At 38.3% G+C, this 26439-nt stretch overlaps 3 protein-coding genes across 4 annotated transcripts in view; all 3 read left to right on the forward strand.

Moving 5' to 3' along the window:
- The window catches only part of LOC147845398 (NAD(P)(+)--arginine ADP-ribosyltransferase 2-like), a 150921-nt gene extending 148412 nt beyond the window's left edge, over positions 1-2509 (forward strand). Inside the window, exons 1-2 of one of the 2 annotated variants that reach the window (XM_087243836.1) lie at positions 142-319; positions 690-2509. In XM_087243836.1, coding sequence (XP_087099962.1) covers positions 263-319; positions 690-1499 — 867 coding nt within the window. In that variant the 5' untranslated portion in view covers positions 142-262 and the 3' untranslated portion in view covers positions 1500-2509. Of the gene's footprint in view, positions 1-141; positions 320-657 lie in introns of those variants that run through there. The other variant, XM_087243837.1, reaches the window with a different exon arrangement.
- Positions 1-26439, forward strand: part of plbd1a (phospholipase B domain containing 1a) — a 522382-nt gene that overhangs the window by 212011 nt on the left and 283932 nt on the right. The window lies entirely within an intron of this gene.
- LOC147845406 (uncharacterized) lies at positions 5294-25436 on the forward strand. Its single transcript, XM_087243886.1, has 6 exons — positions 5294-5320; positions 9535-9642; positions 16207-16383; positions 22926-24124; positions 24212-24634; positions 24676-25436. Exons 2-4 carry the CDS (start codon positions 9558-9560, stop codon positions 23165-23167), a joined length of 504 nt encoding a protein of 167 aa, XP_087100012.1. The 5' UTR covers positions 5294-5320; positions 9535-9557; the 3' UTR covers positions 23168-24124; positions 24212-24634; positions 24676-25436.

Here is a 26439-nt window from a genome sequence, read left to right on the forward strand (position 1 = left end):
TTCAACACACACACAAACACGCATTAATAAAGTACATATAAGACAACTTACAAAGTCTGAAGGGTCATTATTGTCGGACAGCAAGAGGCATTATTCATCTGATCTTCTTGCTCTTGAAAACGACACTGAATCTGAGGAAAACACCAGAATCACAGGTGATTTTTAATCTTGAATATATTATTCAAATCTTATAGACATATTCATGCTGACATGTGAATCAACCGCTTGTCTTCCAGCACAGTATTGAGAGGGATTTATCAGAATGGAGATGTTGAGGATCACTGAAGCTCTTCTCCTGATGTTAGCAGCTCTTCTCCAGGTGAGATTGAGTTTCAGAGTTAATATCACAGATATGAATATTCATGATCCCTGCTGAAAAATACAGCTTAAACCAGCCTAGGCTGGTTGGCTGGTTTTAGCTGGTTGAGCCATTTCCAGCCTGGTCTTAGCTGGTCAGGCTGGGAGATGACCAGCTTGACCAGCCTAGCCAAGCTGGGAGTCCAGCCAAAACCAGCTATATCCAGCTTAAACCAGGCTGGTTTAGCTAAGACCTGGAAACCAGCCTGGAAATGACCAAAACCCCTCTAAAACCAGGCTGGTCAACCAGCTAAAACCAGCCAACCAGCCTAGGCTGGTTTAAGCTGTATTTTTCAGCAGGGCTGTGCTCATTCTGCTCATCATTTCTGCAGGATCACACCGCAACAGCTGCAGAAGCACAGGGTTACCCTCTGGATATGGCGCTGAATTCAGTGGATGATCAATTCTCCATCTGCAGAGCCAAAATGTCACGTCTGGTGGAGAAAACCTATCTGAAAGAGGAAAGATCAAACTCAAATCAGTTTAATGAGCTTTGGCAAGTAGGTGAACAGAAAGCGGCGCGTGTTTGGAATTTTCTCAGAAGGTTTAAGAAGAAACATTCGATTGCCATCTATGTTTATACGTACGCTAGTGGGGATATTAATAAGGTTGTATATCCTCAATTCAATGAAGACACACGTAATGGCAAACAGAACTACATAGACAAGAGATACAGATGGTATTCACTTTACTTTCTGTTGACTGATGCGGTTCAGATTCTGAGGAAGGAGCAAAAAAACAAGTGCTATGACTCTTTCCGTGGTACAAATTTGACATTTAATCTCCACAAGTCTAAGGAAATTCGCTTTGGCTCGTTTACATCCTCATCTAGTAATAAAGATCAAGCGAAACGGTTTGGCAAAGTTTCGTGTTTTGAGATCAACACTTGTGAGGGTGCTGATGTGGCTAAATATTCATTCGCTGGTTATGAACAAGAGGTGCTGATTCCTCCATATGAGAAGTTTACAGTCACCGCTGTGTTGACAAAAACAAATGACCAAACTCTCTGGTGTGAAACTGTGTATAAACTGAAGCGCTCTGGGAAAAGAAGTGATCTGGACTGTGCTCTGTTCAAGAAAAATACACTCTTTCCCCAAACTCTTGACCAAGCTGACAGGGGTACTATTATAATTCCATTGTAATGTTTCTACTGGAAACTTTAGGGAAACATTCTAACAACATTAGTTTAATGTGATTGGTGATTGTAATTGGAAATAACATTTTAAATAACGCTCAGAGAAAACTGTAACGTGATGCAAAAGTTTTTTCACAAACAACAATGTTAATAACTGTTAAAAACGTAAAAATAAAAACATTTTGAATATAAAAGCCTTCCACAATAATGATTTTATAACTTACTGAGAACGTTTGGGAAACAGTCTTACAACTATTAATGTGGATTGAATGTTCTAATGATGTTTTAGATGACGCTGTTTAATATAACATGTGACTGAAATGTTTGTATAACTGTTACATTCCTCAGTGTTTGAATGTGTTATTGTGTTTGGTTTCTGTTCTCTCTCTCTCTCTCTCTCTGTGTTCCTGTTACCTGTTTCTCAGCTAGGTGTGGAGGAGAGGAGGTTGATTGATTGCACCTGCTGCTCGTTGCCCGAGCTTAAAAGCTTGCCAGTTGCAAGCCACATTGAAGCTTGCTTTTATAGTGTGGTCTCTCTCCTGCCTGGTTGTTTTGTTGAAAGTTTATTAGTGCTGTTGTGCTTAACTTGTTAAAGTTAAATTCTGTTGTATAAGCTTTTGAAGCCAGTTAAACTCTGCTTTTAAAAAATTAGTGGTGGGCAAAGCGAGGCTTCATGAAACACTGAAACAGTCGAAGCAAATGTGTCGAAGCTTCGAAACGTTTCGAAACCCCACTCTACAGTGACATCTAGTGGTCATTTTTTATGTATTGCACTGAAACAGCTTCAGCTAAGAACAGGTAAACAAATTGAGGCATTAAACCCCACTTTGTATACTTGATCCTTCAAGTAATATAGTACAGTGGTTTAGGTGTCAGCCTACCATGTGGGGATAGTAGGTTCGAAGTCAGCCTGATATACAGTAGTTGTTTTGAAATGCTTTAATACCAGTTGGTAATGCTTTGCTCTTGTATCGTTTTGTTTCAACATTGGTCTGATATCCGAATAAACAATTTGTGAATTAATATGTTTTGTTTTGGTCTTAAAACAGGGTTGTTGCTAGATCAGAAACTGTGGCCTGAAGTTATCAAGAATTATTTATATTATTCATTAAATTTGCCATTTATTGTATTTTATTAATGTCCACCCAAACCCTAAACCCAACCAGACTGTAAAAATATTTATTATTGTTTTACAGTGTTACAAAAATGATGCTAAATTGATGGCGTAACTGCAGCTGTATCCTATTTAGGCTACACAAAACAGAAACAGGATTAAAATACATAAAACCATGATTTCAGAATATTTGTACAAGTCGGGATTTGAACCCAAAACATCATGCAAAGCATAAAAACAGCATGCACATGCACAGTCCTCTAGGCCATATGAAACAGAGTATTTCATGACCTTGGCAGTGAAATGGAGATTCACCAGGTCTCGAAACGTTTCTAAGCTGATCGATACTTTGAATCGCTTCAGTCACGTGACTAGGTGTTTTGAAACACTTTAGTCACGTGACTTAGGTGCTTCAGATCATGCTTCGGTGCAGTGTTTCGAAACACTTGCGCTTCGGGATCTCGACACTGTGTCGAAACATCAGTTTCACGTCAGCCATCCCTATTAAAAATTAACTTTGTGTTTGGAAGCTGTAGGGAGGAGTGTGCCATTTTATTTCAAAAACCCTTTTCTCTTGTTTGTTTAGTTAGGGAGTTAGTGTACATTTGTTGTTAATTTAATTTTACTTTGTCAACTTAGACAGTTTTACTCCTAACTAGCTAGGGTACAGGTGTCAAACTCAGTTCCAAAAGGGCCGCAGCTCTGCACAGTGTAGTTCCAACCTTAATTAAACACACCTGATCAAACTAATTGAGTCATTCAGGCTTGTTTGAAACCTACAGGTAAGTGTGTTGGAGCAGGGTTGGAACTAAACTGTGCAGGGCTTCGGCCCTCCAGGCTACTTTTTGTTGGTGGTTTTGCCCTTTCCCTCTCCTGAAGTCTATTTTTGCTTCCCAGTTCTGTTTTATTACTGTACTGTCTGTTCATAAATTTTTTAACTTGAATTTGGTGTGTTGTCATGAAGGCAGGGGACTAGATATGCTGGGCAAGTTGGAGGTTCATTCCGCTGTGTGACCCCTGGTGTCCGTTCTTTGTACGTGGGTCACTCAGTTAGCTGGATTTGGATATTGACGATTTGACATGATCCAGGATCGTTTCGTTCTTCAAAGCTGATCCGAGAGATGTTGTCATAGCAACAGTTCTGCTAGGTCAAACCTGACCGGGAGCAGGTTCAATTCATATAAACAGGATTAGATCGGCTCAGTTCAAGCAAATATAATACAGAAAGTGTGTTCTGAATTCTGATATTTTCTTAGTTATATACACTTGGGAAAATGGTACATATATTTTTAACTATATATATAAAGTTATAGTCATTAATAAAATAAATAAAGTTATACATATTAATAAAACTTATGCAATCTGCACCCTCGAAATGAAAATAGAAAGACTACCACCTGGTGGTGCAAAGAGAAAACTTATTGATATGAACTTTTTAGATCGCTTTAGTACAAATTGTGTATAATAGAAATGCAGAATATGTGACTTTTTTTTTTTTTTTTTTTAAAGCAATAATACATTTATGCAGTCATAAACATGTTTTGATAGTTAATATGCCGGTGATTTGATGCTTCACAAAAGTTGCAAACGCCTTTACCAATATCGAAATGCTTTTGTAAACATCCAGTTATTCTTTACACCGATTAAAAAACGGCTACTATAATAAAGAAAACCTTTTCTAAATGTAGAACTAAATACATTGATTTGCACTGAAATACATGATGAATACTCTTGTCTTGACACATGAAAGTGTAAAGCCTGCAGCTCACAACAAATGCTGAAGGTTATTGCGTGTCATATTTAACAAGCCGTTTACTGCTTATTTGATGTAATTTTGCTCACATGGATAATTGAATATTAATCAGATGATGTCATTACGCTGCTGTGCCGTCAGCCAATCATTGCATTGCTGATCATGATTTCGAGGATGGATAGATCTGTCCTTCACAACAAACGCAGCGATCTCAGATCAGTTTATCCAGACATTCTAATCTGATTCATCAACTTGTTTGAAGAACCAAATTAGCGAGAGATCAGTGATCAAGATTAAAAGATCCAGGATCTGCCAAATCATCTTAGATCATTTAAGCGAGGTACGAAGAACAGACCCCTGATGAATAAAAAAAAACTAAGACAAAGGAGAATGAATAAATAATGCTCTGAGAACATTGATATTAGATGAGACATCATGAAAACATTATGAATGTTATTATAATCAAAAAAGAACATGAATACATCGTCTAATAAAACTTGATGTATTGAACATTCTAAGAAAATTCATAAAAATGATGTTGTGTAACCCAATGGGAACGTTTGTAGCTAAAAATTGTGCACAGTTAATAGCTTGTTTGTTTTTATTCTTCTCTGTCGGAATGTTTGTATTAGTAGCAGCTACTGCCTCTTTAAGAGGAGTCCTCATTTGAGAGTCACTCAGGATAAAAATTTAATTTACAGTCTAAAAAATCCCCGGAAAACACGTACATGTAGGTCTACAAGACCTCTTTTAAGTAGTGTTTATTCTGTAAATCCTCTGCTGTGTGGGTACCAGAGTCAGACAATATAAATGAATTCATCTTATCTACTTCCATGAAATGAGTCTATATAGATGAAATGGGGTTTTAGTGCCCTCTTGCGGTTGATCCTGTATATCGCACAACATTTTAGTGTTTTGTCCATTTGCGCTTACCGTAGTTTACAGAAAGCGAGGGAAACAGGTAAGCGCACCTCTGTGCTCTCTCTCTTGTAAACAGATTATTATAAGGTAATGTAAGTGTTTAATATCATTTCTGCCATTGTAGGGGAGTTTGCTGTGAGAATAATACACTCTACTACATGTTTTGTATTCTTAATGTTGAATTTGGCGATGGTTGAGGTGTTTTGCTAACTAAAATGGCACGTTGGTAATGCATTTGAATGTTGTATACGAGATCCCAACAACAGTGAGCTTTCTGTGTTTCCCTTTCTGAGAGAGCTGAATGTAAATCTGCAATATCTGCTGAACTGTGCGCTTGCGTTTTCTCTCTGATGTCTTGTTAAGTATTTTACTATATTATGCTTTTGAATTGAAGGAAATGTTTAGTTTCTGCTGTAGTTTTACAGAAAGCGAGTGAAATATTAGAGAGCTGAATGTAAATCTGCAATATTTGTGCTGTGCATTTGTGTCTTCTCTCAGAAAATACGTGACACAGAGAATAAACCAGAAGTTTTCTACAATGGTGGTTGTCTTCTTTCACTGGGTGCAGATTTAGATGATTGTGGACGGGTGTTTGGCTGATGTAACACTCTGCTGAAAAAAACAACAGCCTAAACCAGCCTAGGTTTTAGGCTTAGCTGGTTTTAGAGGGGTTTTCAGCCTTTCCACAGCCTGGTCTTAGCTGGTCAGGCTGCAAGATGAACGGCTTGACTAGTCTAGTTTAAGCTGGACATAGCTGTTTTGGCTGAGCTCCCAGCCTGGCTAGGCTGGTCAAGCCTGTAAATGGCCAAAACCACTCTAAAACCAGGCTGGACGAAGTAAACCTGGCTAGGCTGGTTTAAGCTGGTTTTTGTCAGCAGGGTGTACACTCAAAATAAACACCTTTTGCTGCAAACTACTTGAAAAAACACAATTCTTGCCTAATTTTTTGGACAACCTAATTGTTTTATGTTCAATCCTCTTAAATTAGTAAAAAAATACGATAAATGATTTGTGTGGACACAGCATAAAAGAAATGTGTTGAACTCAACAGTTTTACATTGTGCAGGGATCTGATAAGCCTCTTATAATTGTCTGTTTTACTAAATACTATATTTTTGTTGCTCGTTTAAACTTTTCAGCTGAATCGGCACAATTGTTGAGGAGTTTTTGGGACAACCTTTGTGTTTTATGTTTAATGTACGTCTACTACGCCACTTATATTAAAATTGATATTTTCAAGGTATATCACGGTTTGGAAAAGTCAAGGTCTAATGTCAGTTTTCTGCTATACTGTTTCTAAGGTGTTTGAGATTTTTTTTTTTTACATTTTTGTTTGTTTTTTTAGGACAGCAGTATCTACAGCAGTAAAGACCTCCAAAGATGCCGTTTTAAATTGTAATAAAATCAGCATTTTTGAAACAAATGAAGATAGCAGAAGTTAATAATTAATTTGAATGATTTAGCCTGACATGTTAACTGCTCCAAAATATTATAAATGTTTCCCAAAATAAAATATATTGTGTACAAATGGGGAAAAAGTTTAGCTTTTTTACTCAGACATTTAAACAGATTATATTTTAGAGCAGTGATCACAATACCGTGAAACCGTGATGTTTATATCCAAGGTTATCATACCGTCTTCTTAATCTTATGCCTAGCTCTACCCCCAACCTGGAGGACCAGGGCACACACACCCGCCTCCAATGACCGAGTTTATAATTTGACCATTTTTTAAAAATTATGTCATCAAAAATTGTGAAAGTAGCTGATAGAGAAAGGCTTTAAGACAAATTAATCTTTACTTATTCACTAACTCTGTCTGAGGAAATGAGCTGGTCAGTTTGTTTGTCTATAGGGTTTATACAGAAATGTTAAAAATATATATTTTTGTTGCATTAAAAAGTGTGGTTCTGATCACCATCCGACAATTTCCAGCAAAAATGAGTCCTTAAAATGTCACAATGCAGTATTTGAACCTCACAATTTAATAGAAAATGAAGCAAATGACTGCAAAACACTCCTCTTAAACAAAAAAAACATCCCATCAATGTGCTTGCTACAGGCCTGTATGTTTATAAAAAACTAGTTTTATTATCATAAGCTGCGTCCCAACTGGCACACTATGTACTTATGCACTTACACACTCAACAGGATAGTATATGTATGTACCCTAGTAGCAAAGAATTCTGGACCAGATTTGGCATAAAGCTGGCACAGCAGGCATTTATTCGGCACTGGCATACAGCATGTGGGCCAAACATGGCCCGGGTTTGGCAGAGGTGGCACTGTTTTTAAGGCAGCACACAAGATTTGGGCCAGATGAAAAATGTAGTATTTGGCCCAGATTTAAAAATGTGATAAGTGGGCCATGTGAGTTTGGCCAGTCTTGACCCACATTTAAAATACACTAAAATCATTTTTGAGTAAAGAAAAAAAATTCTACCTATCAGGTCACTTTGAGAAAAAGCGTGCCCATAGTGTGCCTAACGCTTCATGGGTTTATCAATTTCATTGCAATCGTGACACACCAACCTATCTGACCCAGTTCAGACCCAGTTATGAGTTATGAACTTGGCTGAGACTTGGCCCAGATATGGTCTGTGTTTGGCCCTTGTCTGGAAGCCAGATTTGGTCCAGTCATGTACCGTAATTCACTGCGGCATGTGTGCCAAGCAAAACCTGATTGTGTGGGCCAGAGCTGGGCCAGAGAAATTTTGCTATGTGGGTAGTGTCGTCCCAAATGGCACACTTATGTTTTTTTTTACTATAATCACTCTCGTAGGAGAATTTTGCTTTCACCATCCAAATCAAATAAAGTTATCTAACATGTGCGTCCGATAGCTTCGCCCCTTCCGCTACATAAGCAAACCTGTGGTCGTTGAGTGCGTGAAGTGTCCATCATTACACTCTTCATTTTAGCGGCTGAATGAGGGCATCATCCGGGTAATTAAAGTGCACTTATTATTTTTTGAGTTTTCAGTGTGAAAGCACTACTTACAGTATTTATACTACAAAAGTGGCGTAGAATAGTGCATAAGTATGCGATTTGGGACGCAGCTATATTTTGTAATTCTGTGTTTGACCACTGGGTGGAGTGCTGTTCTTAATAACACACAGGAAGAGTCACATACTGTAGGTGAGTGATCAAGAGCAACACATTTTTGGACCATGACCATGGGAAATATTGGCGCTTTATGACATGGTGCGTTATCCTGCTGGAAGTAGCCATCAGAAGATGGAGACACTGTGCTCATAAAGGGATGGACATGGTCAGCAACAATACTCAGGTAGGCTGTGGCGTTGACACGATGCTCAATTGGTGCTAATGAGCCCAAAGTGTGCCAAGAAAATCCCCCCCACACCATTACACCAGCCTGAACCGTTGATACAAGGCAGGATGGATCCATGCTTTCATGCTGTTGAGGCCAAATTGTGACCCGACCATCCGAATGTGGCAGCAGAAATGGAGACTCATCAGAGCAGGCAACGTTTCTCCAATCTTCTATTGTCCAGTTTTGGTGAGTCTGTGTGAATTGTAGCCTCAGTTTCCTGTTCTTAGCTGACAGGAGCGGCACCCGGTGTGGTCTTCTGCTGCTGTAGCCCATCCGCCTCAAGGTTGGACGTGTTGTGTGTTCAGAGATGCTCTTCTGCAGAACTCAGTTCTACCAAGTGCTTATTTGAGTTACTGTTGCCTTTCTATTAGCTGGAACCAGTCTGGCCATTCTCCTCTGGCATCAACAAGGCATTTGCGCTCACAGAACTGACGCTCACTGGAGATTTCCTCTTTGTCGGACCATTCTCTATAAACCCTAGAGATGGTTGTGCGTGAAAATCCCAGTAGATCAGCAGTTTCTGAAATACTCGGAGCAGCCCGTCTGGCACCAACAACCATGCCACGTTCAAAGTCTCTTAAATCCCCTTTCTTCCCCATTCTGATGCTCACTTTGAACTTGTCTTGACTATATCTACATGCCTAAATGCATTGAGCTGCTGCCATGTGATTGGCTGATTAACAAACAGTTGGACAGGTGTACCTAATAAAGTGGCCGGTGAGTGTAGTTCATTAAGTGAACTGACGCCTCTGGAGCCTCTGCTGATGTTCAATCTCAGGAAGTTCAGCAGATGCAGACGAGAGGTTAAAAATAAGGTCGAGTTTCCTTCTGCTCGTCAGTTTGAGTCTCCAGAGACTCGATCAGTGATTCATTCTCTCCTACATGACTGATGGAGAAGTGAAACCGCGCTGTTTTCTGTCAGCTCTCTGCTCAGTTTTCTCAGTGATGGAGAAGAAGCAGTGTCCTGCTGGATCTCGCTGGGACTCTCTGCTCGGAATATGCCACTCCCACAATGCACTGGGACCAACAGGTGAGTGCTGGATATGTCTGATTAACCAGGTGTAGTGAAGGTATCAGATATTCATCATTTATTAGTCTGCCTTGTTCATACACACCTATAAGGGCCCTCTGATGAGCATGTGGGAACCCTTTACTATACACTGAGGTAAAGTTAGTTTTAGATTTGCACATTGGTTCATTTTAACACTCTTTATATTGTTTACCGCACTATACACTGCAAAAAATGCTTTTCTTGCTTAGATTTTTAGTCTAAATATCTAAAATTTCTTATATCAAGAAGCATTTTCTAGACAAGCAAAACATATAGTCTTGTTTTGAGAAATGAAATGCCAATATTAAGTGAGTTGTTCCTTAAAACAAGCAAAATAATCTTGTTTTTTCTTTTGACGTAAGATTATTTTGCTGACCCCATTGTAAGATTATTTTGCTTGTTTTACGGAAAAACTCACTTAATATTGGCCTATTATTTCTCAAAACAAGACAGTATGTTTTGCTTGTCTAGAAAACTCTTCTTGATTTAGGAATTGTTAGAGTACTAGAAACAAGACCAAAAATCTAAGTAAGAAAAGCATTTTTTTGCAGTGCACTCTGCATATTGTGTCTGAAATTGCTTGTAAATATGACTTAATAACCAACATTAGCACTATTTACTCCACTGTGAGCAATGTTGTGCTTTAATAATCATTGGCTGCTAGTTTGATTTCCCTATTTACGATTAGCAAGTATGTTTCTGAAGTGATATTATTAAGGAGAGAGCAAATGTGCCAATATAAAATCAACTCTACCCCAGTTATGCGACACTTTTAAAAGTAAACACTAATTCGACTTGTTACAATTAAATAAATTAAGTTGGACGAACTTAATTTATGACTGTTTTCAGTGACTCGCAGCAAGAAGGCCGCTGGTTCGAGTCTCGGCTAGGTCAGTTGGCATTTCTGTGTGGAGTTTGCATGTTCTCTCCGTGTTGGCGTTTGTTTCCTCCGAGTGCTCAGAAACCCCTGGGCTCGGTTTTTCAAAAGTAATCCACTAGGATTTTGAATAAGGGATTGGATCAAATCTTGAAAATGGGTTTTTCAAAAGAAAAATGGATTACATAATCGGATTAGATCACGTACACTGCAAAAAATGCTTTTCTTACTTAGATTTTTTTGTCCTGTTTCTAGTCCAAATATCTAAAAATTCCTAAATCAAGAAGAATTTTCTAAACAAGCAAAACATATTGTCTTGTTTTGAGAAATATTATGCCAATATTAAGTCAGTTTTTCCTTAAAACAAGCAAAATAATCTGCCAATGGGGTAAGCAAAATAATCTTACGTCAAAAGAAAAAACAAGATTAATTTGCTTACCCCATTAGCAGATTATTTTGCTTGATTTAAGGAAAAACTCACTTAATATTGGCATATTATTTCTCAAAACAAGACAATATGTTTTGCTTGTCTAAAAAATGCTTCTTGATATAAGAAATTTTAGATATTTAGACTAGAAACAAGACAAAAAATCTAAGCAAGAAAAGCATTTTTTGCAGTGTAATCCAATCTTTGTTTTGATCCAGATCAAACCTTTAGTTTGGGTTTTTCAGACCTTTTTTGTAGGATCTGGATCACTTTGATCCAAAAAACCTGGATTAAACTGATCCCATCAGAAGGGTGGATTCAGCCTGGATTTCATGCCTAAAATGTAAGGAAAACTTTAAAAATGTATTAAGTAATATTATTTTTAGATCATGCAGTATCTTACGAGATATACTATTTATTCATAAGGTTTCAATTGTATTTGTTCATCTGTCACGCTATAGTGATTATTGGCTTTATCGTATTCAGCCTTTCAGTATAGGCTTACAGCAAAGTAGAAAGAGTTTGGCCTCATAAAATAATCCCCCAAACAGCTGTCAAAACTGACCAAAAACAATCAATTTTATTATGTCACTAATTGATATATATATATATTCACCACAATGGAAAATATTTTTGTGTTTAGAATATTTATTAGTGATGCATGCAATGATTACAGAATAACAACAAAAAAAATTGCAAAAAATGGCAATGACTGATTTTTGAAATCACCTTCAACAATTGCAAAAAGAGACTGAAAGGGCAGAAGCACAGCTTCATCTGGCAGAGAAATTGACTCTAAACAAACTGCAGCAAACCAAGGCCAGACTTGAGATCTTCCTCCTAAGGGCTTTGCTCAGACAAGCTGCTCTCTCCACATCAGATGAGGAAGTCTGAAATTATTGTGGAGTTTTTGACATCAAGTCTTTTTTTATTTACATCTATATTTGAAACTTGTTATAAATATCCTCAATGTACAGTGTTTGTGTTGTAGGTCTCAGATGAGCAGACTGCTGGAAGAGGATGGGGTGGGCTTTTTCTTGTTTTTATTATTTATTATTAATATTATTTTAATAATTATTAAATTTTCTTAGTTTTCATTTCAAATAGAAATAAAGTTATATTGGCCCCACACTGGCTATTTTACTTGTCGCTCTTTACATATCTATAGCTCTACATTGTGATTTCCTCTCCTGTTTGAGCACTGGTTATCCAGATTTAGGGACCCTGAAAAGTTCCTATCAGGATCAGATTGATCCAATCCGATGTTGCTTTAAAAAACTGCCTCAAAAAGTAAGCTGGATTACTTGATCACGGATCGCAAAAACAGGACTACTAAATCCAGATCAATTTTATCCGGATTAAACCTTTTGAAAAACCGGGCCCTGATGTTTGTTTGTTTGTTTGTATACGTTATTGTCCCTCAAGGGGAAATTTTCTGTAGACTCACACAGCACTTCAGCAGGTTCTGACACAATAACAATTTAAAAGAATAAGTCAACATGCAAAAGGATTACACACACTATCGTTCAGTGTTCAATAGTCTGATTGACGCTGGAATAAAAGAGTTCTTGAATCTGTTTCGTTTCCAGAGGAAAGTTCTGCATCTTCTTCCAGAAGGTAAAAGTTCGTAAGGTGGGAGAAGTACATGAGACGGGTTACTTACAATTCTTTTCGCTTCATATAGGATGCATTGCTCGTAGAGTGTTTGTATATTAGTAAAAGTTTCAGATCCTATTAGTCTTGTAGCAGTTCTGATAATACTAAAAATTTTAGATTTACAGAAGGATTGCCATACCATGTAGATAGACCATAGCTGATAACACTTTCAAACACAGCTTGATAAAATAAGTACATGATTTTCTTATTGACACAATAAAACCATAACCTTCGTAGAAAATACAGTCTTTGGCGAAGCTTTTCACAGATCCAGTTTACGTGAGTGTCCCATGTTAGAGACCGGTCTATGTGAATTCCCAAATACTCATATGACTGCACCTGAGTGATTTCTTTTTTTTTTTTTTTTTTTTGTAATTCAGTTTTTTATTTCCGAAAGTGAGAATATTCAATTTTTACAATCAGATAACAAAATACTTTTAACAGATATAACCCCATATATATCCCCCCCCCCCCACCCCATTATACGCACATCAGGAAACACAGAATAACTATAGTTTAGACCAAGCTGTTAGATAATTTCCATTAAGTTGTCATCTGTAGCATCAGATGAGGGTTAAGTGTCCAAGATTTCTTTGACGTTGCATATGTAGATTTTCCATGCCGTAAGAATGTCCACCCTGGCATGGTTGATCCGTGCTGATGACAGTTCCAGATACAGTATTTTCAATGATGAATGTAACCAGTGCTTATCTGAGAGATCATGAGGAGGTTTCCACCTTTGTACCAACATTTTCTTTGTAGCAGTTGAAGCAGCTAACCAAAATTTACGGACCTTTGCATTTAAGGGAAATTGAGAGTTATCATTCAATAGTAACAGTACAGGATCTTTGGGGAAACAAATTTTTGTAACTTTAAATAAAATGTCCAGCACCGAATCCCAAAGTTTTTGTACCTCCGGACATTCCCACATCATATCCAGAACTCTCGGGAAACTGTAAACCTCTGAGTGATTTCTTGATTATGTACAAACACTGGTAAATGCTCGACAACACACTTGGGATCAAAGATTATTTCCTTTGTTTTTTTTTGGTATTTACTTTTAAAAAGTTTTCATCACACCACTCAACAAATGAATCAATTTCAGAAAAATAGACAGAAACAGGATCTTGTTTGTTTAGCAAGCTTAAAATTACTGTATCATCTGAATATTTAACAATAAGATTCTTTGAGTGCCTGCTAGTGTAATGGAGACCAGCTAGTGAGTGCTGTGCAGGTAAACCTCACTCCGCTGACCTCTAAAGGTGCTCTAGCGACAGATGCTAGAGGCTATGGTCTTTAGCCTCCTTGTTGGAGCAACCAACTCCCATGTGGAAGGTCGCCGGTTCGAAACCAGCTTGGAGCGGGTTGGGTGGCGTAGAACCGGTGGGGTTACATTGGTGCCGTGACCCGGATGGGAGTGAGGTTTAGGGGGGTGAGTGTAACGGAGGCCAGCTAGTGTGTGCTGTGCAGGTAAAACCTCACTCCTCTGACCTCTAAAGGTGCTCTAGTGACACATGCTAGAGGCTATGGTCTTTAGCCTCCTTGTTGGAGCAACCAACTTCCATGTGGAAGGTCGCCATGTGGGGTTACACTTGATCTAAGTGTTTTAGTCATTGCGCTCTTAAACAATATCTGTTGACATCTGACAACAACCTTTACATTCAGTATCAGTCATTCGTTTTTTAGTTTGTTTTTTCAAAAACTGCCTGGTTGTTTTACCCTAACACTGGGTCAACTATGCACAAACCCAACCATTGTCTTCAAAAGTGCATTCTCATACACTGTAAAAAATAAAAATATCCCTAAATCAGCTGCTTTAAGGCAGTTTTTGTGACAATTTCAAAAGTTAAGTTTTTTGTCTAGTATACAGTTGTGTTGTTTGAAGTAGTTTGAGCGAGCTGCAGAAGTCATTGTTTGAGTGTGTGCTGCTCTGTTTGCATTGAATACTCTTCATTGGGCACTTCAGTCTCCAGTTCAGTTCAATTAGTTTTTATTTCTGTAGCACTTTTGCTATGTCGATTGTGTCAAAGCAGCTTAACACAGATGAAGTTCTACTTCCCTTTAGCAGATATAGATCTTTGTTGCAGGATTTGCATTCACCATATTTAGCTGCCAGTGCTACACTGAATGAAAATGGTTCATAGCAAACAATTTATTTAAGCTGATTTTAAACAAACAAATTAAGTTTTGCTTCACTAAATTGCATGTGTGTTTAATTTCAGCTCATATCAATTGTTTACAACCACTTACCATAAAAAATGATTAATTAATCCAATGAATCTTTGTTTTCAGTTAATGGGACTTGCTCTGTGAGTTTATCTTTATTTTGTTTATCTTATTTTTAGCTTAAACTATACTATAATCTTAAGATTTTTATTAAATAAGTTTATTATGTGGGCGACATAGTGGAGCAGTAGGTAGTGCTGTCGCCTCACAGCAAGAAGGTCGCTGGTTCGAACCTCGGCTCAGTTGCATTTCTACGTGGAGTTCGCATGTTCTCCCTGCCTTCACGTGGATTTCCTCCGGGTGCTCCGGTTTCCCCCACAGTCCAAATACATGCGGTACAGGTGAATTGGGTAGGCTACATTGTCCGTAGTGTATGAATGTGCTTGTGAATGCGTGTGTGGATGTTTCCCAGAGATGGGTTGCAGCTGGAAGGGCATCCGCTGCGTAAAAAAATTGCTGGATAAGTTGGCGGTTCATTCCGCTGTGGTGACCCTGGATTAATAAAGGGACTAAGCCGACAAGAAAATGAATGTTTTTTTATGTTTATTATGTCTTATAAGAATAATTGACAATATTACGTCATTTTTTTTTATTTGCAGCCTGGATGTATCTTGGTGGTTCAGTTATTTATATACAGTATGGTGTATTAATTTAGTTGTATTTTGAGCTGATTTATTTTAATGTGTTAGTGTTTGTTTGTTTGTTTATCCAGGAAACTCTTTAAAAAATTGTTGAAGTAAAATACAATAAAAAATACAGTTTTTTTGTAAAGTAAAGATTTATATTAAAAATCTAAAGTTTCATTGCGGTAAGTTTTTATTTATTTATTAATTAAATAATATATTTTCCTTCAGCTTAATGTCTGATTTTTCAGGGGTCGCCACAGCGGAATGATTTGCTAACTACTCCATTTTATGTTTTAGACAGCAGATGCCCTTCCAGCTGCAACCCAGGTCTAGGAAGCACCCATACACACTCATTCACACACTCATACACTACGGCCAATTTAGTTCATCAATTCCCCTATAGCGCATGTGTTTGGACTGTGGATGAAACCGGAGCACCCAGAGGAAACCCATGCCAACATGGGGAGAACATGCAAACTCCACACAGAAATGATAACTGACCCAGCTGGGACTCCAACCAGTGACCTTCAGCTGTGAGGCAACCGTGCTAAACACCGAGCCACCTTGTCGCCATGTTTTTTTATCTAAATTTAAAAGTTGTGTTTGTCCATATTTGACCCAGCATTTTAGAGTATTCTGGGTAGCCAGAACTTAAATGACAATGTCGAAACACTACTAACACAGTTAGGAGTGAATTAAGTATGCATCATCATGTGTGTTTGTGTGTGTAGCAGCTCCTCCTCCGCTGCCGAAGCCGGTGTTGACCTCCAGGGCTCCAGGGGTCTCCTGGCTGGTGTTCAGCCCCAGCGTGTGGATCTGTGTTGGGCTGCTGCTGAGCGGGTCAGTGCTGGTGCTGCTGCTCTGGTTCATCATCTACAGACGCCACCACAGGACCTCAGCGAACACAGGTAGCATTTCATAAAATACTGAGACGTCTCACTGCAAGGATGATGAATACTACTGGGTGGGTGCAAAATAATAGGCATTAAATTGGGTAATTAGGTTATGCAAATTTAATTAAACAAATAGCTTGTGTACTTTATCACCTATTAAAATTAAACGAACATTTGAGGAAACTGCCACAAATGCCTACATGGAGATTTACAGATTTGCTTTAATTTTACTATGCACTGTAAAAACTTTCATTTTAATGTTTATTTCCTGCAGCTGGGGTGGCAGAAAAACAAATGTTAAATAACGGCTGTTAAATTACAGAAATTTACCATTAAATAACGGATGTTAAATTACAGAAATTTTACTGTGAAATAACGGATATTAAATTACAGAAATTTACTGTAAAATAACGGATATTAAATTATAGAAATGTATCATAAAATAACAGATATTGAATTACAGAAATTTATCGTAAAATAACGAATATTGAATTACGGAAATTTATCGTAAAATAACGGATATTAAATTACAGAAATTTATCGTAAAATAACGAATATTAAATTACAGAAATTTATCATAAAATAATGAATATTAAATTACAGAAATTTACTGTAAAGTAACGAATATTAAATTACAGAAATTTATCGTAAAATAACGAATATTAAATTACAGAAATTTACTGTAAAATAACGGATATTAAATTACAGAAATTTACTGTAAAATAACGGATATTAAATTATAGAAATGTATCGTAAAATAACAGATATTGAATTACAGAAATTTATCGTAAAATAACGAATATTAAATTACAGAAATTTATCGTAAAATAACGGATATTAAATTACAGAAATTTATCGTAAAATAACGGACATTAAATTACAGAGACTTACTGTAAAATATCGGACATTAAATTATAGAAATTTACCGTAAAATAACGGACATTAAATTACAGAAATTTACTGTAAAATATCAGACATTAAATTACAGAAATGTATCGTAAAAAAACGGATATTAAATTACAGAAATTTCCTGTAAAATATCAGACATTAAATTACAGAGATGTACCATAAAATAACGAATATTAAATTACAGAAATTTATCGTAAAATAACGAATATTAAATTACAGAAATTTACCGTAAATAACGGACATTAAATTACAGAAATTTACTGTAAAATATTGGACACTGAATAACAGAAATTTACCGTAAATAACAGACATTAAATTACAGAAATTTACTGTAAAATATCGGACACTGAATTACAGAAATTTACTGTAAAATATCGGACACTGAATTACAGAAATTTACCGTAAAATAACAGACATTAAATTACAGAAATTTACTGTAAAATATCGGACACTGAATTACAGAAATTTACTGTAAAATATCGGACACTGAATTACAGAAATTTACCGTAAAATAACAGATATTAAATTACAGAAATTTACTGTAAAAAATCGGACATTAAATTACAGAAATGTATCAAAATAACGGATATTAAATTACAGAAATTTACCATAAAATAACGGATATTAAATTACAGAAGTTTACCATAAAATAACGGATATTAAATTACAGAAGTTTATCGTAAAATAACGGATATCAAATTACAGAAATTTACTGTGAAATATTGGATATTAAATTTCAGAAATTTATCATAAAAGAACGAATATTAAATTACAGAAATTTACCCTTAAATTATTGGATATTAAATTACAGAAATTTATTGTAAAATATTGGATATTACATTTTAGAAATTTATCGTAAAATAATGAATATTAAATTACAGAAATTTACCGTAAAATATTGGATATTAAATTACAGAAATTTATTGTAAAATAACGGATATTAAATTACAGAAATTTGCTGTAAAATATTGGATATTAAATTAAAGAATATACAGTAAAATAACAGACATTAAATTCATTTATTTCATGGTGAACCATTTTGTTCTAATTAGTTCATCTCATTCATGAAAGATAATAACATTGACAGTTAATCAGAATCAAGTTGAGTTCAAAGAGGCGGAGCTTAACTGCTTAACTCCTGGAGAGATGCATTAACTCTTTCAGTGCCAGCATTTTTTCGATGATTTTCACCAAAATTTGATTTATTTATTTATTTTTCAATGATGAATTGCGGCTGGAAGGGCATCCGCTGATTAAAACGTGCTGGATAAGTTGGCAGTTCAGTCCACTGTGGCGACCCCAGATTAATAAAGAGACTAAGCCAAAAAGAAAAGGAATTAATGAATTTTACGGTCCTCAAAAAAATTACTAGAGTGTGGTCGAAAATAACCAGGTGTGAAGAAGTTGGTAATAAATCTATATTTCTAATCCAGATTTAATGAAACAAATTGCACTCAATTACACAGTAAAATAAAAACAAATGTTTACAATTCAATTTGCATTTGTGGCGTCAACCAGTTTACTCAAACGTTCATTTATAGCTATTAAATGTTGCCCAGTAATAATAATGAGTATTATGCAATGCTCCAACTCTATCTGCTGTAGAAGTGTGTCTGTAATGATGTAAACAAGGCTGTCAAATCAATTAAAAATCTGCTCCAAGATTGTAGGTCAGCCATTCGAAAAGCTCTATGATTCAGCTTACCATAATCAATTATGTATTAGCTAAAATAATCAAAGAAGAACTACCCATCCATCCATCTCTTTCTATCAAGAAATAATGTCAAAATGAAGAGATTTATTTCTTTAAAACAAGCAAAATAATCTGCCAATGGGGTAGAAAAATAATCTTGTGTCAAAAGGAAAAACAATAAATGTATATGTGTGTTGACTGTGAAAGAGAGAGAGAGAGAGAGAGAGAGAGAGAGAGTGTGTGTGTGTGTGTGTGTGTGTGTTGTGAGTTTCTGTTCCTCTGGTGTGGTCCGGAGGGTCTTCAGGGACGACCCCGTGTCTCATGTCTGCGTTTCACACATACACATCTCAAAACCAACGGAAAAACCAGCAACACTCCTGTGTGCTAAAATTACCCCCGCAGCTTCACACTCCAGCAGGAGGTCAGAGAGGTGAACATCTATTACTGTTCATCAGCCTTTTCGAAAGTGAGCCGAAAAAAGTACAGTTCAGTTCGGTACGCCTTTTGACAGTGGAAACGTCTATATAAGTGTACCAAACTGAACTGTACCGTACCGTACGACTCAGTGGAAACAGGCCACTAGTGGTGGGCCGTTATCGGCGTTAATGCGGGACTTTTTAAAAATGCGCCGTTAATTTATTCCTAAAGTTTGGTTGGGAACTGGATTTATTCTACACAAGCTATGATGACTTTCACCTTGATATTTTAGTGCGGATGTGTATACCTGACCAGTGAGTCGTCTGACAAAAAAGAGCCCTTCTGAATCAAATCAGCAGGATGCCTGACTTTAACTGCAGTTCGCCAGTTTCACTTTCACTCACTAACATTTCATTCATGCACCGTGACAAACTGGGCTATTAGACGCAAATAAGGAGTGAGGACTGGTGAGAGTGTGATGGAATTTAATAGCGAATGGCAAACGGGCAGAAAAAACTCCTGTATTTCGCTGTGAGTGTGTGTGTGTGCAGTTCTTTACTGACAATCGTGTGTGTGGATCTTGTCGGAAAGTATGTTGATAAGTCCTACTTGACGGTAATAGTTTGATCACAGTGTTTACTTCAATTATGCCACTAATATCTGCAGACTCCACATGTCTTAATTCCATTTCTGTTGAGTTCAGTTTTGACTTTAGTCAGATTAAGGTAATCAAAAATCGCTGTTTACATGGCGACTCTTAATCAAAGTATTGTCTTAATCATATTAAAGTCATATTAAAGTATTGTTGCCCATGTAAACATACTCAATGTTTGGGTAGCACACATATTCTAAATTCCTTCGGCAGAATTTAAATGAGCCATTTTAATCTAAATTAATTTAGATTATAATATACAGGGAGTGCAGAATTATTAGGCAAATGAGTATGTTGACCACATCATCCTCTTTATGCATGTTACTCCAAGCTGTATAGGCTCGAAAGCCTACTACCAATTAAGAATATTAGGTGATGTGCATCTCTGTAATGAGAAGGGGTCCAATGACATCAACACCCTTTATCAGGTGTGCATAATTATTAGGCAACTTCCTTTCCTTTGGCAAAATGGGTCAAAAGAAGGACTTGACAGGCTCAGAAAAGTCAGTAATAGTGAGATATCTTGCAGAGAGATGCAGTACTCTTAAAATTGCAAAGCTTTTGAAGCGTGATCATCGAACAATCAAGCGTTTCATTTAAAATAGTCAACAGGGTCGCAAGAAGCGTGTAGAAAAACCAAGGCGCAAAATAACTGCCTATGAACTAAGAAAAGTCAAGCATGCAGCGGCCAGATGCCACTTGCCACCAGTTTGGCCTTATTTCAGAGCTGCAACATCACTGGAGTGCCCAAAAGCACAAGGTGTGCAATACTTAGGGACATGGCCAAGGTAAGAAAGGCTGAAAGACGACCACCACTGAACAAGACACACAAGCTGAAAGGTCAAGACTGGGCCAAGGTTTTATGGACTGATGAAAGAGAGTGAGTCTTGATGGGCCAGATGGATGGGCCCGTGGCTGGTTTGGTAAAGGGCAGAGAGCTCCAGTCCGACTCAGATGCCAGCAAGGTGGAGGTGGAAAACTGGTTTGGGCTGGTATCATCAAAGATGAGCTTGTGGGGCCTTTTCGGGTTGAGGATGGAGTCAAGCTCAACTCCCAGTCCTACTGCCAGTTTCTGGAAGACTTCTTCTTCAAGCAGTGGTACAGGAAGAAGTCTGCATCCTTAAAGAAAAACATGATTTTCATGCAGGACAATGCTCCATCACACGCGTCCAAGTACTCCACAGCTTTGCTGGTGAGAAAGGGTATAAAAGAAGAAAAACTAATGACATGGCCTTCTTGTTCACCTGATCTGAACCCCATTGAGAACCTGTGGTCCACCATTAAATGTGAGATTTACAAAGATGGAAATCAGTACACCTCTCTGAACGGTGTCTGGGAGGCTGTGGTTGCTGCTGCACGCAATGTTGATGGTGAACAGATCAGAACACTGACAGAATCCATGGATGGCAGGCTTTTGAGTGTCCTTGCAAAGAAAGGTGGCTATATTGGTCACTGATTAGTTTTTGTTTTGTTTTTGAATGTCAGAAATGTATATTTGTGAATGTGGAGATGTTATATTGGTTTCACTGGTAAAAATAAATTGAAATGGGTATATATTTGTTTTTTGTTAAGTTGCCTTATAATTATGCACAGTAATAGTCACCTGCACACACAGATATCCCCCTAAAATAGCTAAAACTAAAAACAAAATAAAAACTACTTCCAAAAATATTCAGCTTTGATATTAATGAGTTTTTTGGATTCATTGAGAACATGGTTGTTATTCAAAAATAAAATGATTCCTCAAAAATACAACTTGCCTAATATTTCTGCACTCTCTGTATATTAAAGGAACCTTTATCTTCTAACTAATTTGCTGTCGATATGCAGAGGAATGATCTGCTCTCAGTGCTGCAGGTGTGAGAGACAGCTATGTGGCACTGTGCTGCTGTTGAGTGCTCTGAGGTGGGGGAGAGACCAACGGCATCACCCGTAGCTTGTTGCAAAGAGTAACATTAGGAACGGTACAACACGGATGTGAAAATCTCTCCAGTAAATCTTTAGTAACACCAAAAAACATTCGCTTGGAAGTCTGAAAAGTTGACAAGTTCTTGGCATCGGTCGGGGTCCCGTAATTCTCTGGGGCCCTAAGCGGCTGCTTACCTCACTTATTGGTTAAGTGCGCCACTGTTTGTCCTTACTACCTCATCAATTCGAAGGCTAGATTTAGCTGCTGGAAGGGTTATGCTGTGTTCACACAGACGCTGAACGCGCGGGTAAGTAGGTGCTTGAACATTTGAGTTTACTCGCTTAATTCACATGTCAAATCCGCCTCATTCGCGCATCAAATTCACTTTAGAACAGACGCAGATTTGCGTCATGGGCAGGGCTTCTGTCTACCTGGTGACTCGAGCTTCATAGCTAAATGGCTAACATGGATTTTATTAAGAAAATAACAGTGTTTATGTGCTTTATGATGGCTGAAAAACAGAATCAAAAGCTTTGGAGCCGTGTCAGAGTCCACTAGATTCTTTGAGAGGTGCATCCAGCTCTGAGCTCATAAACTCCTCCAGAAACTGAACCTGGATGATGGAGGCTTTCAGCGGTGCTTCTGACTGAGCCCAACCCAGTTTGATAAACGGTTGTCGGTGCTACGTCATAATCACGACCCCCCACAAGAGCAAGCTCCTGATTGGTTAACACTGCGCAAATGTCTGCTGAAGTTCAGACACTTTGAACCCTGTGCCATTCGCTCGTATCGCGCCATTTGTCCGTATCGCACCGCAGGATGTCTATTCCTGCCTTTGCATTGACTTAACATGTAATTCACTCGATGCTTCTTCAGCGTCTGGTGAGTACACAGCATTATAAATCTGGTCGCCAAGTAAACAGACTTTTCTCGATAAAGATTAGTGTTTTGACTATCAATATTTTTGTGTCCTGCAGATGAAAAGGACACAACCCCCCACAACCAGACAGCCATTGAACAGGAAGAGGAAGTGCCGTGGCAACACCTGGACAACCTGACGCAGGAAATGCCAATCAGTGAGCAGCACTGCGGGCGGACCCTGTGCAATGGGCGGGGCCTGTATAATGGATGGGTGGAGCATGGGTTACCACTCCCTGCCACAGAATTAGGAGACTCCGCCCTCGTCACCACCAAAACCGGACAGCCTGTTGAAGTCTGAGGAGGAGAAACAAATGACTCAGGGGCCGATTTTCACACCAATGCAATTCTTCGTTAAGAGAACGCGAGGCACTGCCTTTTTTGATGCATTTCGCTTATTATGTCGCTAGGCAACCACTGAATCAGCTGCGTATTATAAGTGAGCGCTGCTGTTGATATTGTCCTTATTGTAATATTGAATTAGATTGTGACATTCAGGATTTGTGATGATTAACCGATTAACTTGAGACGGCGACCGCTAGTCTCTCCTCCATCTCTAAAGTACACATGACATCAAAACTAACCTATGGATTCTGTCACTGTGCGTTCACATCAAAGGCAACGAGAGCGTCAAAGTTCGCTCTGGCGACAACACCGTCTGCTTTCACAGCTCCGGCAGCGAGACTATCAACATTCGCTATATGGGACTCGAATTTAAAGGAGCCAGTGTAGCATATCAGCAAATCACCTACATTCCCACATAAAATTGTGCTTTCTAGCGTGAAAATGCTTAGCACTATTTATCAAAATCCAATGTCGAGCCAACATCTTAAACCAACATCATATTGGCGCCAAATACTGACATTTATTCCTCGGGTATAGCAAGCAAAATTCAACATCTGATTGACGTCATAGTGGTAACACCAACACAACGTCAAGCTGTAACATCATTAGACGTTGATATTTGGTTGATTTTAAGTTGGTCGCTGGACATTGACGTTGGCCTGAGGTTGAGTTCTGACGTCAACTCCCAGCAAAAGCGAGAGTGCTGGCAGGTATGCATCATGGGGACATTGTACTTTGTTTGGAAATGAAACCAAACAAAGTGCAATGTCCCCATGATGCATACCTGCCAACACTCTTGTTTTTGCTGGGAGTCTCCTGTATTTCAGACCCATCTCTCATATTGTTATGTCTCCCGGAAAACTCCCGTAATTCCATCCCACCTCAGCCTTTAGGTTCCTATCCCACAAAACATGCCCCCCTCAACCCCCCATCCCCTCTTTACTTCGCGCGCGCATCCCCCCCACCCCCATCATACAGTAAACATCAGTCATCTCATCAGTGACATGCATCTAAACAGATCTCTGGATCAATGCGTGTAAAGATTGTGGACATCATCTTGGACGCTTTTGGACGAATTGAATTGAACTTTTAATTCTTCCAAACAGTTTGCTGCATTTATAAATCGCCTATGTGTTGAGGTAGTTCAGTATGATGTAGTTTACCTTCTATGTGAGATTTGATTGGACAGGAATCACAGGACTGATTTATAATCCTCAAAGACAAGAAAAAATAAAGTAGTGACTGCAGGTTGAAGGAAAGTAGTGAAGTAAATGTACCGATACAGAACTAAACATGTGCTTAAGGTAAAATAAAAGCACACATTTATAAAACTACTTAGTAAATTCCTGAGAAAAACGACTCGATTACAGTAGTTTGAGTATTTGTAATTAGTTACTTTACACCACTGAATATGTGTCTGTATGTGTGAAATATTCTGAAGCAGCAATACTGTTTTGCACTTAGTTAGCATAAGATTCCCATTAAAGACAAAACATATGTAAGATTAATGCACATCAGTAACTCACCAGTAACTTTTTTTTATTTAAGTCTCTGTAAGAAAACATCGTAAATAGCTGGAAACCAGGCGACTCTCATACTAAAACCCTTGGGAATGACTTTTGTAGGAACCAAAGTTCACAGTGACTGTGCTCTGTGGAATCCTCTGAAGCGGTGGACTTCTACATTACGACTGGTTGCTGCTGAACCGTGTCACAGCTCATTACCATAAAGTTGACTTGATTTCAATTCTTCTCGACACCCACACTTCCAAAGATGCACCATGCCGCTTATCGCCGCAAGCTCCCATTGAAAATGAATGACTTCTGGCTACTTTGAAGCTCTCGCCGTCTTCGGTGTGAACGCACAGTGAGCTCACATTGCTAGTTTTGAGGTGAACAATTTATCTATGCATGTCATTAAGAAAACAAAAGTTGCCGTTGTAATATTTTATTGAAATCTGAAAATGCACTTCCTTTGTTTTGAGTTAAATTATCAGATTAGGTCTGTCTTAGGTTGTGGGCGTGGCTACAACATTTAACTACGCCCCTCCAGCTACCAGTCAATAAACAGTTTTGGTGAGCAGGAGGACTCTGTTAGGCTGTAATAACTCTCCCCAAATTCTTTTCCCCATCTGAATGAAACGCCTACTGCACTACATCCAATCAGCTCGCAGCAGAATAAAACAAGCCACGCCCACTGTTTTGTCATTTAATATTCTGTTTCTCTAGGAACATGAAACAAAATGCTATTTCCGATTCATGTGGCCTTTAAAACTCTCTGTTGTCAGTTTGTCAACACAAACACTGCCGTCACCTTGACGGAAACCCCTCATGTGCTTTGATTTGATTGGACAATGATACTCACGTTTGACACTTTTTCTGCTCAAAAACTGGCAAAAATTTGATGAGAAGATTTTATATTGAACTAAATTTCGATAGGAGCACATGCTCATGATTATCCCAGCTGGCCCACATTAGCTAATCACGATCCTCCAATCAAAGGATCCCAAGTCACTATATAAATCCTCATTTCCATTCCACAACTATCTTCGTCTGGAAGAAACTCCCCTCCTTCCACCTTCATCCAGAATGGGTGGCACGGTGGCCCAGTGACTAGCACTGTAGCCACACAGCAGCGATTCTCTCTGGGTCATCGGGTATTTCTGTGTGGAGTTTGCATGTTTTCCCCATGTACGCGTGGGTTTCCCCCGGCTTCCTCCTACATCTAAATATGCTTTATATTATAGACCAGGGGTCACCAAACTTGTTCCTGGAGGTCCGGTGTCCTGCAGATTTTAGCTCCAACCCTAATCAAACACACCTAAACAAGCTAATCAAGGTCTTACTGGGTATACTTGAAACACCCATGCAGGTGTGTTGGGGCAAGTTGGAGCTAAACCCTGCAGGGAATCCGGACTTCCAGGATCAAGATTTTTTCAAGATATTATAGACAAAATAAGCCTAAATCTTTTCTAATGTCTTACGCCCCATTCACACAGGGCTTCAGCGTCAATCCTTGCCTGAAGGCGTGTCTGAAGTTGGGGCTGAAGCAATCGTCATAGAAGTGTCAGCCAATGAAATTCAGTCAGCAATAGGCCACTGTCTAGCTGGTGTATTTGCATACAGCGATCTGATTATCCGATCCGATCTTCCGTCAGCACTTGAAAAGTTGAGCTAGTCCCAACTTCTGCAGCGAGCAACGCCTCTGAATCGGCGCTGACGGATCCAC

The sequence above is a fragment of the Danio rerio genome, chromosome 3 (assembly GCF_052040795.2).
Source record: "Danio rerio strain M-AB ecotype USA chromosome 3, GRCz13ab, whole genome shotgun sequence".
In the NCBI taxonomy this organism is placed as follows: Eukaryota; Metazoa; Chordata; class Actinopteri; order Cypriniformes; family Danionidae; genus Danio; species Danio rerio.